This window comes from Aegilops tauschii, chromosome 3 (assembly GCF_002575655.3).
Source record: "Aegilops tauschii subsp. strangulata cultivar AL8/78 chromosome 3, Aet v6.0, whole genome shotgun sequence".
NCBI classification, from domain to species: Eukaryota; Viridiplantae; Streptophyta; class Magnoliopsida; order Poales; family Poaceae; genus Aegilops; species Aegilops tauschii.
This window is the reverse complement of record NC_053037.3, coordinates 439,459,255-439,476,834: the sequence shown is the minus strand read 5'-3', so window position 1 is coordinate 439,476,834 and position 17,580 is coordinate 439,459,255. Positions and strand designations below refer to the sequence as shown.

At 47.0% G+C, this 17,580-nt stretch overlaps 1 protein-coding gene across 2 annotated transcripts; it reads left to right on the top strand.

Moving 5' to 3' along the window:
* The first annotated feature begins 15,140 nt into the window (after positions 1-15,140).
* Positions 15,141-17,321, top strand: LOC109766744 (uncharacterized). 2 transcript variants are annotated; one of them, XM_020325527.4, is made up of 7 exons: positions 15,141-15,547; positions 15,630-16,098; positions 16,182-16,301; positions 16,466-16,531; positions 16,676-16,741; positions 16,839-16,895; positions 16,978-17,321. In XM_020325527.4, the coding sequence occupies exons 1-7, from the start codon at positions 15,171-15,173 to the stop codon at positions 17,128-17,130; spliced, it is 1,308 nt and encodes a 435-aa protein (XP_020181116.2). In that variant the 5' UTR covers positions 15,141-15,170; the 3' UTR covers positions 17,131-17,321. The 2 variants fall into 2 exon arrangements, with proteins under 2 accessions (XP_020181116.2, XP_020181117.2); XM_020325528.4 differs by having other exon boundaries at positions 15,146-15,547; positions 16,194-16,301.
* Positions 17,322-17,580: the final 259 nt, after the last annotated feature.

Here is a 17,580-nt window from a genome sequence, read left to right as displayed (position 1 = left end):
TGGGAGCCCGCAGCCGCCTCCTCCGGTATCCTTGGTTGACCCTTCGCGGGCTTCAGCGCGAGGAGTTACTAGGGAGGAGGTCGTTGCTTTTGGCGGGATCCCGGACCCGGCCTCGACGGGAAGGCGGATGAGTGCTCGCATTCAGGAGCTTCCGGAGGTTGATGACATGCAGCAGAGGTGCGCTATGAGGGCGGCCAAGCTTCATGATGCTGCGATCTCTACTGGTATGTCTGTCAACATATCTAATTCTTTATTGTATTTTTCTAATGAGGAAATTATGAATAATGCAAACCAATTAGGAGTTTCACTCGGGGCTACAGATAGTGAGATTTCCAATTCGGTGAATGACTTGTTAGATTTGGAGGCGGAGCGTGCCTTAGAAACTATTCGTAATCTTGCAGCGGTTAAACCCATGAATGACAATGAGATTGATGCATTAGGGGTTAGAGTGCTCGCTAATATGTGTGTGGATCTAGCACCATCCAATCATGAGTCTGAGGACGATGATATGCCCATAGATAATGCAGTTGTTTTTTCCGCTGAGCCCGGTTATGAGGATCGGGAGTCAGGACCTAGTAAACCCAAGCGTAAGTGGAAACGGAAAATTTACCCCGATTCTGCAGTTCGTAGGAGTGCTAGGATCCGGACTACTAAAAAATTTCATGATGAGTGATGAAAGGAATCTTTTGGAATAGCAGAGGTCTGAAAGACTTGGCTAAAAGAAGGTTTCTTGCTGAGGCATCTCTGGAGCATCGTTTAGATTTTATTGCTCTATCGGAAACTGGTAGAGACAACTTTGCGCCCCAGTTCCTTTCCTCTCTTGCGGGTGGTGTTGATTTTGATTGGCATTGCCTCCCTCCGCGAGGAAGATCGGGTGGCATCTTGCTGGGTGTGAGATGCGATTCGCTTGAAGTCCGAAGTGTAGTGATGGGCGACTTCGCGGTTAAGTTTCGAGTCAGGTCTAAGGTTGATGGTTTCAACTGGGCGTTGGTGGCGATTTATGGTGCCGCACAGCCCGAGCTTAAACCGGAATTTTTGGCGGATCTTGTTCGGATTTGTGGGTCCGAGCAGCTTCCAATCTTAGTTGGGGGTGATTTCAACATCATTAGGAGGAGAGAGGAGAAGAATAATGATAACTTTGACGGCAGGTGGTCGTTCATGTTCAATACTATTATTGAAAGCTTGGATCTGAGGGAGATAGAGCTCTCTGGTAGAAAGTTTACCTGGGCTAACTCTTTGCCCAACCCAACTTACGAAAAGCTTGATCGCGTTCTTGCGAGTGTGGAGTGGGAACAGAAGTTCCCGCTTGTGACGGTTCAAGCTCTTTCACGGGGTTTTTCCGATCACACACCCTTGTTCGTTGACTCAGGGGAGCCGAACCATGTGGGAAACAAAAACACCTTTTCTTTTGAGATGGCCTGGTTCGAACGCGAAGGGTTCCTAGACCTGATCGCTAGGGAATGGGCGAAGGGTGTAGGAGGTAGGACCGCTGTTGAGCGTTGGCAAAATAAGATTAGGAGTTTGAGAAGTTTCTTACGGGGTTGGGCTAAGCACCTTAGCGGGGTGTATAAGCTTGAGAAGGATCGGCTCCTCTCCCTTATACAGAATCTGGACGTTAAGGCCGAATCCACGATTTTGATGCCTGCTGAGCTTCAGGTTAAAACTGAGGCCGAGAAGAGGTTGAAAGAACTTCTCCGCGAAGAAGAATTGAAGTGGGCTTTGCGGGCTAAGGTTCGCAAAGTGGTCCAAGGGGACGCAAATACTCAATTCTTTCATCTGATTGCTAATGGTAAGCACAGAAAGAAGAGAATACTCCAACTTGAACAGGATGAGGGCACTATTTTAGGACAGGATAACCTAAAGACATATATAACCGAGTATTATAGGCAGTTATTTGGACCTCCGGAGGATAATTGTGTATCTCTCGATGAGTTCAGAACTGAGGATGTGCCTCAACTTTCGGCTGCTGAAAATGATATTCTGGTTGCCCCGTTTTCGGAGAAGGAGGTGTTTGATGCTATAGCACAGTTGAAAAATAATAAGGCTCCCGGACCGGATGGATTTCCGGTGGAGTTCTACAAGAAGTGCTGGCATATTATTAAGGGGGATTTGCTACCTATGTTTCATGATCTGTTCTCTGGACAGCTTCAATTATTTCACTTGAATTTTGGAACTATCACACTGCTTCCTAAGAAGACGGATGCTGTGAGAATTGAGCAGTTCAGGCCGATCTGCCTTCTCAATGTTAGTTTTAAAATCTTCACCAAGGTCGGGACTAATAGGCTCACACAGATTGCGCATTCTGTGGTGCAGCACTCCCAAACTGCTTTCATGCCGGACAGAAACATCCTTGAAGGGGTGGTCGTCCTTCATGAAATGCTCCATGAGATCCATTCCAAGAAGTTAGATGGTGTCATTTTTAAGGTGGATTTCGAGAAAGCGTACGACAAGGTCAAATGGCCATTTCTCCAACAGGCATTGCGTATGAAAGGTTTTGATGAAGCCTGGCGACGCCAGGTTGAATCATTTACGCAAAAAGGGAGTGTGGAAATTAAAGTGAATGACGATATTGGTCATTACTTCCAGACACATAAAGGCCTAAGACAAGGAGATCCGATGTCCCCTATCCTGTTTAACATTGTGGTTGATATGTTAGCCATCTTGATAGGCAGGGCTAAGGAGAATGGTCAAGTGGGTGGCTTGGTACCTTATCTGGTTGATGGAGGTGTATCCATTCTTCAGTACGCTGATGATACAATCATCTTTATGGAGCATGACCTGGCCAAGGCGAGAAATATGAAGCTGGTGTTATGACTTTTCGAACAATTGACCGGGTTAAAGATTAACTTTCATAAGAGCGAGCTGGTCTGCTTTGGTAGAGCCAAAGACGAACAGGAGGCTTATAGGCAATTGTTTGGGTGCGACTTGGGGGATTTACCTTTCTCTTACCTAGGTATTCCAATCCACCATCGAAAGCTGACCAATAGAGAATGGAAGTGCATCGAAGACCGGTTTGAGAAGAAACTGAGTTGCTGGAAGGGCAAGCTCATGTCATATGGAGGCCGATTAATTCTGATTAATTCGGTGCTCACAAGTATGCCTATGTTTCTCTTATCGTTCTTTCAAGTCCCAGTCGGTGTTAGGAAAAGACTGGACTTCTATCGATCGCGTTTCTTTCTGCAGGGTGATGATCTAAAAAGAAAATACAGACTTGCAAAATGGGATATCATCTGTAGACCGAAAGACCAAGGGGGTCTTGGTATTGAGAATCTTGAAGTTAAGAACAGATGCCTTCTTAGCAAGTGGCTGTGGAAGCTTTCTTTTGAGACTGATGCCATGTGGGCCCAAATCCTTCACAGCAAGTACCTACAGACAAAATCCTTGTCCCAGGTCACTGTCAGGCCAACTGACTCGCCTTTCTGGAAAGGCCTGATGAAAGTCAAACAATCTCTGTTTAATAGGACAAAGGTTGTTATTGGCAACGGCGCTAGTACACGCTTCTGGGAGGATACTTGGCTCGGCGAGACACCCTTGGCCATTCAATATCCATCTTTATATCGCATTGTTCAACGACGTGAGGTGTTCGTTGCTACGGTGTTTCAATCCATCCCCCTTAATATTCAGTTCAGACGGTCGTTAGTGGGCAATCGTTGGGAAGATTGGCTCCGTCTAGTTCGGAGACTAATGGATGTCCATCTTTCTCAACAACCCGATGAATTACGCTGGAAACTGACTAGGTCTGGGGTATTCACGGTTAAATCAATGTATATTGATGTAATTAATTCGAGCTCCATTCCTACCTCCAAGCATGTTTGGGCTGTCAAAGTTCCTTTGAAAATAAAAGTGTTTATGTGGTTTGTCCATAAACAGGTTATTTTAACCAAGGATAACTTGATTAAGCGTAATTGGACAGGACCTACGCGGTGTAGCTTCTGTGATCGGGACGAGACGATCAAACATCTCTTTTTTGATTGTCCGTTCGCCAGAGTACTTTGGCGGACGGTTCACATTGCTTTTAATATTACTCCACCGAATTCTGTCACTACGTTATTTGGGACATGGCTCACTGGGGTTGAGCCTGAATTAGCGAGACACATTCGTGTTGGAGTTTGCGCTTTGTTGTGGACTATATGGACTTGCAGAAATGATTTGGTTTTTAACAGAACATCACGTATTCACTTTTTGCAGGTTATTTTCCGAGCCACGGCCGTGATCCGTTCATGGTCGCTACTCACTCCGATGGAGGCCAGGGAGCATTTGGTTACTGGATCTATCCGCTGGGAGATGGTAGCTCGGGATATCTTCAACCGGTTTGGATGGCGGTCATGTAATAGGATAGGCAATTAGTTTACCTATCTATCTTTAGCCAGCCGATTGTGGCGTCTTACCTTGGCTAGTCTGTGTGTCCAGCCTCTTTAGCTCTAAGCGAGCTGTCTTTTTATTACTTTTCAGTCGGAGACTTTGAAACCTTGTTGAAACCTTTTATTTCGTTAATAAGATGGCCGTATGCATCACTCTGATGCAGAGGCCGGGGAGATCCCCTTTTCGAAAAAAAAGTTTCAAGAGTTAAAAGTCAACATTTATTTTCAAAATTCAACACATGTATTTTAAAATGGACCTTATTTGAAAGCCCTCATCACGAAAAACACAAATATGAGAATAGAACCTAATTTGGACTTTTCGTGAAATCGGAAGTCAAAAATGAAAGCATGTGCAAAAGACTCGGTGCCTTGAGACATGTGTGCCACAAATCCCCATCCCTTGTTAATCTTGTATTCTTAGGAAATCGAGGTCCCCGTCACTCTTCGGGGTTGGCTCGGGCGAAACCTAGCCCCCTCCACCCCCACCTCCATCTACTTCACAGCTCTCTTGCCGCAGCTTTGCAACCTAGATGAGCCAAGCCTCATGGATATACGACAGTGGGCGGGATCTTTTGCGATTGTGCTACGTTGTATGGTGCCCTTGGACGACTGTCGAAAGAAACTCGTACTATTGCATCCATGTGCTACGTATACCATATTTTGGGCCATATGTGCCTACATATGCATGGGCTAAGAGCAATTTTAACCGATCCCCTATCCGTTAGAGGAGTAAATGGCCGAGTATCTTTAGAGGAGTATATTTATCCTCTAACAGTGACCGTACCTAACCGATCCCTTATATTTAGAGGAGGATAATTTTTTTTAGCAATTCTTTTATCCTAGCCGCATGAACTTCAAACAATTGCACATTATATCATCCTCGGGCTTGGCCTTCTCCTAGGTCTTGGCAATTCTTCCTCCTCAGCCTCCTCTTCACCAAATTGATGATCAAACACCGAGTCATAGTTGAGATCTCCAAGCCCAAGCATATATGATGTCTCCAAAGATGACAAGAATTTGGCCACGTTTATTTCCGCACTAAAACAAACAACAACAACAAACTCCATCATCCTACGGCCGCAAGCAATCACCGTGCAATGCATCGGCCAAAATGACAAATGCAATTTTTTTTTACCTTGAACGCATTTCATCGACCACTTGGCGGTCATGGCCCTTGTAGCCAGCAGTGGCGGCCGAACGCGCCGGAGTAGTGGTCGTAGGGGTGGAGGAGCCAGACGAGGACGAGACACTGGAGGGGTGGCCTTCTTAGTCTTCTTCTTTGCTGCCTCCTCGGCGAGTGCCGACGCGGTGGCCGTCAATTTCCTTGCCCGCTTGCTAGTGGCAGGAACAGCGGGAGGGCGACCGCCAAGTTGCCGGTGGTGGTTTTTGGTGAGGTGGACCAAATGAGATTTTTTGTGCATAACCTTTTTTTGGGTGCGTTGTCGGCGTGGGGGTCGTTTTTGGCGGAGACGCGCCGACTGAGTTGGCCGGTGGGGTGGCGGACAGGGTTTGTCTATCCATTCCAGCCAAAATCGAAAGCATCAGCGCTGGCTCCGGCGACTAGGGGCGGCAGCAACGGAAAGGGGTGGCCGCTCGGGCGAAAGAGAGAGGGGTGGAATTTTTACTCAGTGCAGCCGAGGTCGAGTATATTTAGGAGGGTTGGGGCAACTTTTGGGCCGGAGGAGGATAATATTTACTCCACTAACTGTTTGGGAGTTTGGCTAAGTATGGTTAAGCGCCTATTTTGCTCCTCTAAACAATTACAGGGATCGGTTAGAGTTGCTCTAAGGGATATTTTGTCGGAAAACTATCATAGGTGTGTCATTCCTGGTTTCCTAAGGAGTCGTAACCTTACCGAACAAGTGAGATGTCATAATCTTGGAAGACCTGGGGAGCCATAGGTGGAGGCAAGTCCACCGCCTTATACCACATGTATTTGGGTGCCATGCGAAACCAAGAAGGACGTAAATCTACTCACATCGGTTTCAAGCCATCAAAGCCATATCGCTTTGCAACATCCCGCTAGATCGACCATCTAGAACTCTAGGAGTTACTCCCAACGCTAGGAGACCCTCTATATTAATATTAATCTCATACAACACGACGTGTTCGGGCGATGGCGGCGGTTTGTCATGTAGGGAAGCTGGGATGGCGGTCCTAGTGTATGGTGGAGGTGACATTTCCTCCTGCCTCGCTAGTGTCGTTTGTTGCGGACCTGGTGCCCGACACCTAGATCCATCGATGATGGCGCCATGACGTGCGGCATCAATGCTCCGGTGTGCGTGCTAGCGAGGTGGTAGCGTGTATTGGGGCTCTTCTCTCGAAACTCCGATACATAGCGAATAGAGGCTAGGTGGCAATCACCGGGGGTAGGCGTCTCGTGTAGCGAATAGAGGCTAGGCGGCGATCACCGGGGGTATGTGGAACAGAAGTGGCTTCTGTTGTGGTGGCGGCGTGGTGAACATCGGTGGACGCCGTCAATTCCCGGGAGGTTAAAGGCCCCTTTGGTGGCTACCGGTCGTTGTTCGGTGGCTGTTTTTGGTAAGCTGAATAAATGAGAAAATTCCAACAGAAGTAGCATTTTGACAACATTTGGTTACATTTCAATCATATTTGGAAAAATGTTGGTGTTGGTTGAAATCTGGTTAAAACCAAATGAGTGAGCTGGTCTATTATATAGCTTTCCCGGTTGCGTAGCATAATTGAACAATAGCTAAATTCTTCTCAACATGCATATGGAACTAAAATAATACTCCTACTAAGGAAAAGTTAGACCCTGATGACTATTAAGCGACCCTCTTTCACTAGTAGAAAACAGGGTTTTGGTTCGGCCAGAAAAGAGCATTAATCCCGGTTGCATTACGAACCAGGACTACTGTGAGCATTAGTCCCGGTTCGAGCGGCTAGGGCACCGTACATGCATTAGTCCCGGTTCAAATGGGACCTTTAGTCCCGGTTGGTGCTACGAACCGGGACTAAAGGGTGCGATGCCCATTAGTACCGGTTCGTGGCACTAACCGATACTAAAGGTTAGACCTTTAGTCCCGGTTCGAGCCACCAACCGGTACTAATGGGGTTTGAGGCATTAGTACCGGTTCATGGCACGAACCGGTACTAAAGGTCCCATTTTCAAACTCTACCCCCCCCCCCTCCCGTGGATCGCCTTTTCAGTTTTGTAAAAAGCAAAAAAAAAGATAAAAAATTCAAAAATTAAAATCCTTCCAGATGTAGTTATGTTACTACATGTACTAGTTAGGAAAATTTAAAAACTTAAATTTGGACATGTTTTGCAAAAAGTGTAGGGAAAATGTAAAACGGCTATAACTTTTGCATACGATGTCAGAAAAAACGTATAATATATCAAAAATGTTCGGCACGAAAATCCGCATCCGATTTTGACAGCCTACGGCCTATTTGCAATTTTTTAGAATCCTCAAATTCTAAAAGGAAAAAAAGTTATGCTCAAATTTCAGATTTTTTTTGAATTTTTGTTAAATCTGGTCAAACTATGGTCAAACTACTTATTCAAGAAGTATTAGTGTTACTAAATAATTATTCAAGAATATTAGTGTTACTAAATAATTATTTCAGTTTTTTTGAATTTTGGTCAAATCTGGTCAAACTGTGGTCAAACAATGGGCAAACTAATTATTCAAGAAATATTAGTGTTACTAAATAATTATTTCAGTTTTTTTGAATTTTGGTCAAATCTGGTCAAACTGTGGTCAAACTATGGTCAAACTACTTATTCAAGAAATATTAGTGTTACTAAATAATTATTGTTTTATAGAACAATAGTTTCAAACTCAAACAGTGAAATGTGTGACTTCATGCTCAAGCTAAATTCCTGAGGGTTAATAGGATTGACATCTTACTATTGTCAGAAAAACAACAAGTGCAGACTTGGAAACGAGGGAGAATAGAACTCGGAAGTTAAGCGTGCTCAGGCTGGAGTAGTGAGAGGATGGGTGACCGTTCGTGAAGTTAGATGATTTAGAATGATGAGGGGTGATTAGAAATTAGAGGTTAAATTGAGCAGTGATGAGGGATGATTAGAGATTAGAGGTTAAAATAATTCAGAAATTTGAAAATAAAAAAATTAAAAAAAATTCAAAAAAAATCATAAAATTTCCTTTAGTACCGGTTGGTGTTACCAACCGGGAGTAAAGGTGGACCTCCAGGCAGCGGCCACGTGGAGGGCCTTTAGTCTCGGTTCATGTAAGAACCGGGACTAAAGGGGGAGGCTTTAGTAACGACCCTTTAGTCCCGGTTCCAGAACCGGGACTAAAGGCCCTTATGAACCAGGACTCCTGGCTTCGCACCAGGCGTGTACCAGCCAATTGGGGCTGTCCAAACGGCCGTGCTTACGCCGTCGCAGCCCGCGCCGGTGCAGCCGCTGCCGTCCCAGGTCGTCCAAGCCACGCAGCCACATCAGTTTGCTGGTTACCATCCTCAACAACCGCAGTTCCTCCTTCATGCTGGAGGCGGGTATGTGCAGCAACAACAACACATGTCGGCTCCTTCACAGTACCATGCATTGCCTGATGTGACGCAACAGCAGTTTCAACACCTCGCCGCCGGTCCGCCTGTCTACGGCACAGCAGCCGCCGGTCCGCCAATCTACGGCAATGTAGTCGCCGGGGTTCCTGCCGCAGCCCGGCTGCGCAAGCAGAAGGGTGGTAAGGGCGGCCGCATCAAGCCCCACCAAGGTGCAGCTACTCAACATCCTGCTCCCCCGCAAGTGGTCGCCGCTGCTCCTATTTTTGCTTCTGCCCAACCAGTGCAATCCTTGGCTCAGATGCCCAGCTTGCCCGCTGTGTCAGCAACGCAGATGCAGTTTGCAACTTTACCTTTGGACGCCCAGCTTATTCAGTCTGCAGGTGTTGTCCAAGAGGCATCAGTACCCAAAAAGCTTTGGTGTTCCAAATACCAATCTGCTGGACACAAGGCGGACGACTGCGAGACGCAGCAATATTGCTTCATCTGTAACAAGACCAATCACCCGATGACCATGAGACGGTGCCCTACCTTAAAGCTACCAAAGCCGGCGGCGATGCTATGTGGTTATGGAACTGAAACCATGGCGTTTTTTCAGATGCCTGATAATGTTTGTAGGGAGGATCTCTCACAGCAGGACTCACGGATAGCTTTGGTTTCGATTTCTGGTGGTTCACTTTCTGCCAATATTGTGGAGGTGGAGGTGGCTAAGATTGCTCAGGTTCAGCATGAGTGGAATTGGGAGGCGGTGCCACATGGTGAGGATGCATTTCTGATATCGTTTCCTAGTGAGGAGATTTTGCAGAGGGTGACCGGTTTTGCAGTTTTCCTCAAGTCTCACAATGTCACCATCGAGTTCAAGCCTTGGAAGTCAGACGAGATACCACATCGTTTCGAGCTTATTCCTATTTGGGTACATGTGCACAGTGTGCCTCACGCTCTTCGTCATTTCTTGGGTCTTTGGGCGGTCGGCTCGGTTATTGGAGCTACTCTGGATGTCGATCTTCTATGTTTGCGTCGCAGAGGAATTGTTCGTATTCAGGTAGCGGTGCTGAACCTAGATGCTTTCAAGAGAAGCACAATTGATTCTCTTTCTTCTGATGTGGTCGTTCAGAGGAAGGGTTATGAGTTCCGGTACAGCCTGGAAAAAGAGGACTTTCGTGTTGATGCTGATTTTGTGCCTCGAGTATGGGAGCATGGGGATGATTCAGGAGGCGATAAGGGACATGAGATGGATGACACAGTGAGGGGCAATGATACCAGTAAAAGGCCCAAACCCACTTCTTCATCATCCAACAACACCTTGGCCCCTCCTACCTCGGGCGGAGTGGTACCCATGCAGATGGCCATTGACGTCACACTGCCGAACCCTCATCGAGGCTTACCTGCCACAGCTGCTTCTTCGTCACTCATGGGGTATTCTTCGTCGGTGCCGGCTACTTCGTCTAACATTGCTTCTCCGACGACGCTGGCGCCCCGGTCCTCGACGCCGCCATCACCGACTCACTGGTCGGCGCCGCCGCACCTCGACGACGGGGGTCACATGCGTCCCATACCGGAGGGGATGGCAACCGCGGTGGTGAATGCGAGCGCTCCATCGCCACCACCATCGCCTACACCTGTCTCTCCGACTCGACGGGGAGTGATCTTCTCCCCGTCCATTCGTGCTAGCCAGGAGTCTGCCAGGGCGGAACTCCGCGCGTTATCATCTACACCTCCGTCACCAGGGGGCGTCGGCTTCCGGTCCCGAGGAGGCTGAGGAGCAGCCCCTGCGATCTTTTTCTTCACCACCACAACAGTCTACTCCGCCTCTCGGATTCATCGGGACAGGCTCAGCGTCTGATATTACTCCTTCGCTGCTGAGGCGCAGCGGGCGTCATTACGTCGGGACTGACGGTTCAGCAGCCACCGACGAGGACTCTATGGTGAAGGCCATGCGTAGGACGGCTGTGCACAACCTTGACTTCGAAGGTACACTCTCTCGCAAATCTTTTATGTCTTTTGATAAATCCAAAGTATCTTCAAATATCACTAGACTTGGAGTGTCACTAGGACATAATGAGAAAGAGATAGACTTTTCGGTTAGGGCCCTTAAACAAGTGGAGTTCGACCGGCTTACGGTTGCTCCTAAGTTGTCGAGCTTTGTTGACCCTCTCGTGTCAGATGAGGAGGATGAGGATGCTGATGCCAATCATGAAGGCAAGCTTCTCTCTCATTTGGTTAATGACACGACTGAAGTAGACTTTGACGATACTGTACGCGACACTACGCTTTGTGAGCTTGTCGCGTCGGTGCGTAAGAATAAGTCTAACTCAGGAAAGAAAAGAGGGCGCTCTTCTAAGAAGGCAAAGTTCTCTAAACAAAAAATTGGTTCAGCATGAGAGGCATGTTTTGGAATAGCAGAGGTCTAGGTGACTTGGCTAAACACAAACACATTGCCGATTGTGTAAAGGATCATGCGTTGGACTTCGTGGCTATCACTAAGGCGGGCAAACATGACTTTCCAACACGTGATCTGGACCACTTCTCATGTGGTTTGGACTACGAATGGCACGTCTTACCGCCGACCGGGAGGTCTGGTGGAATATTGCTAGGTATTAACTCTACGTACTTGCAACTATTGTCCATGTCAAAGGGGGAGTATCATATCAAATTCCACCTTCGAAACAAGTCTGACAATTTCCTTTGGAGCCTGGTAGCTGTATATGGCGCCGCTCAAGAGGAGTTTAAGTCTGCATTTCTAAAAGAACTTGTTAATACCTGTCGAGACAATCCCCACCCCATGTTAATCGGGGGGGATTTTAATATCCTTCGATATCAGCAGGAAAAAAACAATGACCGGTTTGATACAAGGTGGCCTTTCCTCTTTAATGATGTTATCGACAGTCTGGATCTGAGGGAGATCACGATGTCTGGTCGTCAATATACCTGGGCCAATAACCGATCGGTGCCAACCTTTGAAAAACTTGATCGGGTGCTAGTTACCACCGACTGGGAATGTAAATATCCCCTAGCCTCGGTTCGGGCATTAGAAAGAATTGAGGCCTTATCGGATCACGCTCCATTGCTCACCGATTTTGGACAACCAATCCCAAGCTCTAACCGTCACCAATTTAAATTTGAATTGGGATGGCTCACTAGAGAGGGATTTCATGACCTGGTTAAGAAAGTGTGGGCACGCCAGCCTCGCGGTAACACACCCATTCAACGATGGAATAATCGAATTCACGCATTGCGTCGATTCCTTCGTGGATGGGCCAAGCATACTGCTGGCATCTACAAAAAAGAAAAACTGCGACTATCTACCTTAATTGATTCCCTTGATAAAATAGCGGAGGTGAGGCCTCTGTCTGCAGTTGAGATCGAGCAAAAAAGCAATCTAAACGAGCAGATAGCCCGCCTACTACGTGAGGAAGAGATTAAATGGTACCAACGGTGCAAGGCGGATTCGCTTGTGCAAGGTGATGATAATATGAAATACTTTCAAATGCTTGCCAATGGCAGACATAGAAAGAAACACATATTCGCCCTTGACCAGGAGGAAGGCCGAATTGAGGGGGACGTACCACTTAGAACTTTTATTACTAAGTATTACAAAGAGCTTTTTGGACCTTCAGCTGAATCAAATTTTCAGCTGGATGAATCCATTACTCATGACATTCCTCAAGTTTCGGAAGCGGAAAATGAATTCCTAACCTCCCCGTTCTCTGAGGAGGAAATTCGAACCGCGGTGTTTCAAATGGAACACAACAAGGCTCCGGGTCCGGATGGCTTTCCCGCAGAGTTCTATCAATGTTTTTGGGACGTCATTAAGGCAGACTTGGTTCAGTTGTTTAACCAACTGCATGCTGAAGACCTTGACATTTCTCGTTTAAACTTTGGGGAAATTATCCTATTGCCTAAGATGAAGGAGGCTAGTCGTATTCAACAATATCGTCCGATTTGCCTTCTGAATTTAAGTTTTAAAATCTTTACGAAGGTCGCAACTAATCGGTTGAACGGGGTGGCTGACCATGTCGTGAAACCCACTCAAACAACATTTATGCAAGGCCGCAACATATTAGATGGAGTGGTCGTTTTGCACGAAACTGTACATGAGCTTCACCGAAAAAAGTTGAATGGTGTCATTCTTAAAATAGATTTTGAAAAAGCCTACGATAAGGTTAAGTGGCCCTTTCTGTTGCAAACTTTGCGCATGAAGGGGTTTTCACAAAAATGGTGTCGTTGGGTAGAGAGCTTTGTCTCTGGAGGCAGTGTGGCTATAAAAGTTAATGATGACGTTGGCAACTATTTTCAGACAAGGAAGGGGCTTCGCCAAGGGGACCCCGCTTCTCCTATTTTGTTTAACATTATGGCCGACATGCTAGCTATCCTTGTTGAGCGGGCTAAGCTGGACGGTCAAATTAGTGGTGTCATTCCACACTTGGTAGAAGATGGTCTATCTATTCTACAATATGCGGATGACACTATTCTATTCATGGATCATGATCTAGATAAGACAAGAAATCTCAAGTTGCTCTTATGTGCTTTTGAGGAACTTTCTGGTCTCAAAATTAATTTTCATAAGAGCGAACTTTTTTGCTTTGGCGATGCTGCAGAATCAGCACCTGAGTATGCTGAGATTTTTGGATGCCAGCTCGGGCAGTTTCCGATTCGATATCTGGGTATTCCCATACACTATCGGCGCTTAACTATCGCTGAGTGGAAACATGTGGAAAAGAGACTTGAGAAACACTTAGCCAGTTGGAAGGCCAAGCTCTTGTCTTACGGGGGACGATTGATCTTGATCAATTCAGTTCTAAGCAACATGGTTTTATATATGTTGTCATTCTTCCACCTACCGAAAGGGGTTCTCCAGCGACTAGACTACTTTAGATCCAGATTTTTTTGGCAATGCGATAACGAATCCAAGAAATATCGACTGGCTAGGTGGAGCGTATTATGCAGACCTAAAAGTCAAGGGGGGCTGGGAATCCAAGACCTTGAGATTAAAAACATTGCTCTTCTCAGCAAGTGGGTTTACAAACTACTCACTGAGAATGGAGTATGGCAGGAAATCATTCGCAACAAGTATGTGGGATCCAATGCCATTTCTCGTTCATTGGAAACCTGGGGATTCGCATTTCTGGAGTGGTGTGATGAAGGCCAAGGAATTCTTTTTCCAATTTGGGACCTTCTCAGTTAGGGACGGTTCTCAGGTTCGATTCTGGGAAGATATCTGGCTAGGGAATAACCCACTAATGGTGCAATATCCGAGCTTGTATAGGATTGTTAGACATAAATACGTCACAATTAAACAAGTTTTAGGACAAGAAAACCCTGATATTTCTTTCCGTAGGGACCTTTTTGGCCCTCGCCTGGCAGCATGGAATGAATTACTCACTCGCCTGGAGGACATTCAACTGTCAGGTGAGCCAGACATTTTTCGATGGAACTTGCATCAGAATGGCAAATTTTCAGTAAAATCCATGTATGATGCAATGGTTCATTGTGATGTTCCAGTTGATAACAGGAAATTGTGGAAGCTCAAAATCCCTCTAAGAGTGAAGATTTTCCTCTGGTTTCTTAACAGAGGAGTCATCCTAAGAGACAATCTGGCACGACGAAACTGGCATGGTTTCAAGACATGTCTTTTGCCAACACGACGAGTCTATTAAACACTTATTTTTTGAGTGCAAGTTCGCTCGGGCAGTTTGGGCCATAGTTCAAGTAGCTTCGAATCTATACCCACCACGTAGTGCACGGAACATGTTCGGCAACTGGTTGCGGGGTATTGATAAACAATTTTCTGCACATATTCTTGTGGGAGCGGCGGCCTTATGCTGGGCACTGTGGCTTACCAGGAATGATGTGATTTTGAATAACAAATGTGTCTCATCTCCTATGCAGGTTATTCATGTGTGTACACGATGGCTCCATACTTGGTCTATCCTGCAGAGGCCGGAGGACAGAGACCTTTTTATGATGGCGTCTACACGGCTGGAGCATACGGCCAGGGAGGTTTTCTACCCCCATGGATGGCGGTGTGACCTACGGATAGGATCTGCCACTCCTTAGGCTGGACATGTTTTTTTGATTGGCATTGTATCAAATTATTTTTTGCTTTTAGGGTACTCTGGACTTTTTTGGCTGTGTGCATCTAGCTATGCAGAGGCCGGGCTTTCTTTCGATGCGATTGTATCACCTCGATATATCTATTCAATGAAATATACTTTATCGAAAAAAATGAATCAGGACTAAAGGTCCTTTTCTACTGGTGTTTGTCCCCCTTCCAATGGTCAGCCTCTCCCTCACACAAGTCCACTAGCTTTGATGCTACAGCCCATACCACACTGTACCCTTCATATATACTCAGATTCCCCTCTCTCTCTCTCCCCCGTTCCATCCATTCCAACCTACTTCTACACCTCAAACTCCCTCAAACCGCATCAAGATCCCTTCATCTCCATGGCCGACGAGTGGTGGAGTGGTTCACAGAGGAGCCACGGGACGTCGGCGTGCTCCGCCGCGCCACTCATGGACACGGGTCACGCAGCCACATGCGGCTGGACGTCCCCGGCCGCGGAGTCGACGAGCTCAATAACCTTCCAGGATCCCCACAGGAGCAGCAGTACTATCACTCACCAGCCTTCATCCGATGCCGCTTCCTCGCTTGGTGATGCACACATGGACTGGACGCACGCCTTCTTGTAAGTTGTCTTCCATCTTCCATCTTTCTTCTAGCTGCCCGTGCGGATGACTAAGGTACTCGCATGATCGAGTTTTAATTAGGAGCGGGAGAAGCGACGCTAGCTTCCAAGCCGTGCTTCAGGACGATACGCTGGCGTCAATGACGGCGCGGCCCTTATTTCGAGCTCATCAGCCGGCGCTGGACGAGGCCGTGATGAGCAATCCGTTCAGGGCGATGAGCCACAGCTTCAGCTTGCTCGACCAGGTGCCTGCAGCGTCGTCTCCGTACGGCACGGCGCCACTGCAAGGTATGTTCGATAGCACCGGGGCGTCGCACAACGTATCGGTGTTGGGGGAGTGCCAGTCGTCGACCAGCTATGGCGGCACGGCGGCGATGCACTTAAATCAAGCGGCGACGCAGATGCTAGGCGGTGGCGCCCAACTGCAGTACTTGTCCGGGTCCGGCGGCTTCATGCCTTTCGGCGGCGCCCCTCTGTCGTCGCAGCTTCTCTTGCAAGCCCTACAGCCCAAGACCAGCTACAGCTCTAGCTCCAATACCCTCATGGCGAAGGTAATTAACCACATGGAAAATATCAGTAGTTTACTGCCACTGGCCATACAGCTAGGGTTTCGTTAAGCTATGCATAACCTCAGTTTCTCCTGCAGTCTGCCGAGCACGCGTGCTCACCGCCGGCGAGGAGAAGCGAGCCCGACTCGCCCGCCGCGGCGAAAAGGCCACGGATCGAGGCGCCGTCGCCGTTGCCCACGTTTAAGGTGCGGCCCGATCGATCCGAGTAGATTTGTAGATCTTTCTGCATTTCAGGGTCACTTTTTGTTACTTCGATCGATGGCTGGTGTTTTCCTTTTGCGAGCATAGATGGACGATGACTTTTGGATTGCATAAAAATTTCTTTTTGTGCTGTGCTTTGGAGCTGCAGGTGAGGAAAGAGAAGCTAGGGGACAGAATCACTGCGCTCCAGCAACTAGTCTCGCCTTTTGGAAAGGTATTGGTTCTTCTTTCTGCTCTGAATCAACTCCCTATCTTCCCTCACCACCGTTCCAATTATCGGAGAGAACAAGTGCTCTTCTACTGAACCCGTCTGAGATCGATAATGACCTAACTTATCGCTGGTGCCCTCGCACTTTAGACCGATACCGCATCGGTTCTTCACGAGGCCAACGAATACATCAAGTTCCTCCATGACCAAGTTGCGGTGAGTGTCCCAAATCACATGCCTTCCCTTGCTGCTTCGACATTTCTTGTCCACCGGAACATCGCTTATAAATTGCTGAACACTGAACTCACTGCAGTCTCTGACCTACCCGTACTTGAAGAATGTGAACCCGTTGCAGCAGTTCCAGCAGAAGGTAAGAAACATGAGTTTATTATCAATTTGTCCATCTTATGTTTCCGTTGCTGCGTGGCTGCTCATGCCATTTTGCTTGGTAGGGTTCCGAGAATGCGAAGGACGACGGCGGCGAGCCGAAGAAGGACCTCCGAAGCCGAGGCCTGTGCCTTGTGCCGGTAGCAACGACGTACACGGTTGCGAGCGAGACGGTGCCGGAATTCTGGTACCCAACATTTGGAGGCACGTTTAGGTAGAGATATAAGGTAGTTTTAATTAGCTTTCAGCATGTACACGTGCTAAGAAATTTGTACATGCCCAGATTACAAACAAACACAGTGTTGAGGCTAAAGTAAAGCAAAGCCACATGTTGCTAGAGTACTAAGATAGTATGTATGTAAACGGTGATCATCAAACATAATATTAGTAGCTACCCTGTGAAGAAAAAGCAAATAGATAATCATCCAAGCAATGAAGCAATCAAAAGATATTTGGAAAGGCCAAAAGGGGAGCTATAATATAATTATGAGGCTGAGCCTTAAAAGACAGGCTAACGTAAATATAAAAATGTTGGGCCGGTGCCAAATGATTTGAGACTGACAACTATATCGAGCAATTATACTCATGTATATACACAACTAAATGGAAAGGAATTAATAATGCCACCGGTAGTTTTTAAGGACGTATATTTGTGCGTTGTGTATGAC

Excerpts from the sequence above, each read along its gene's own strand:
- LOC109766744 (XM_020325527.4), top strand. The coding sequence starts at position 15,171 with ATGCTACAGCCCATACCACACTGTACCCTTCATATATACTCAGATTCC. Across the intron at positions 16,099-16,181 it reads CCAATACCCTCATGGCGAAG|TTTCTCCTGCAGTCTGCCGA; the intron begins GTAATTAACCAC and ends GCATAACCTCAG. Across the intron at positions 16,532-16,675 it reads TAGTCTCGCCTTTTGGAAAG|ACCGATACCGCATCGGTTCT; the intron begins GTATTGGTTCTT and ends CTCGCACTTTAG.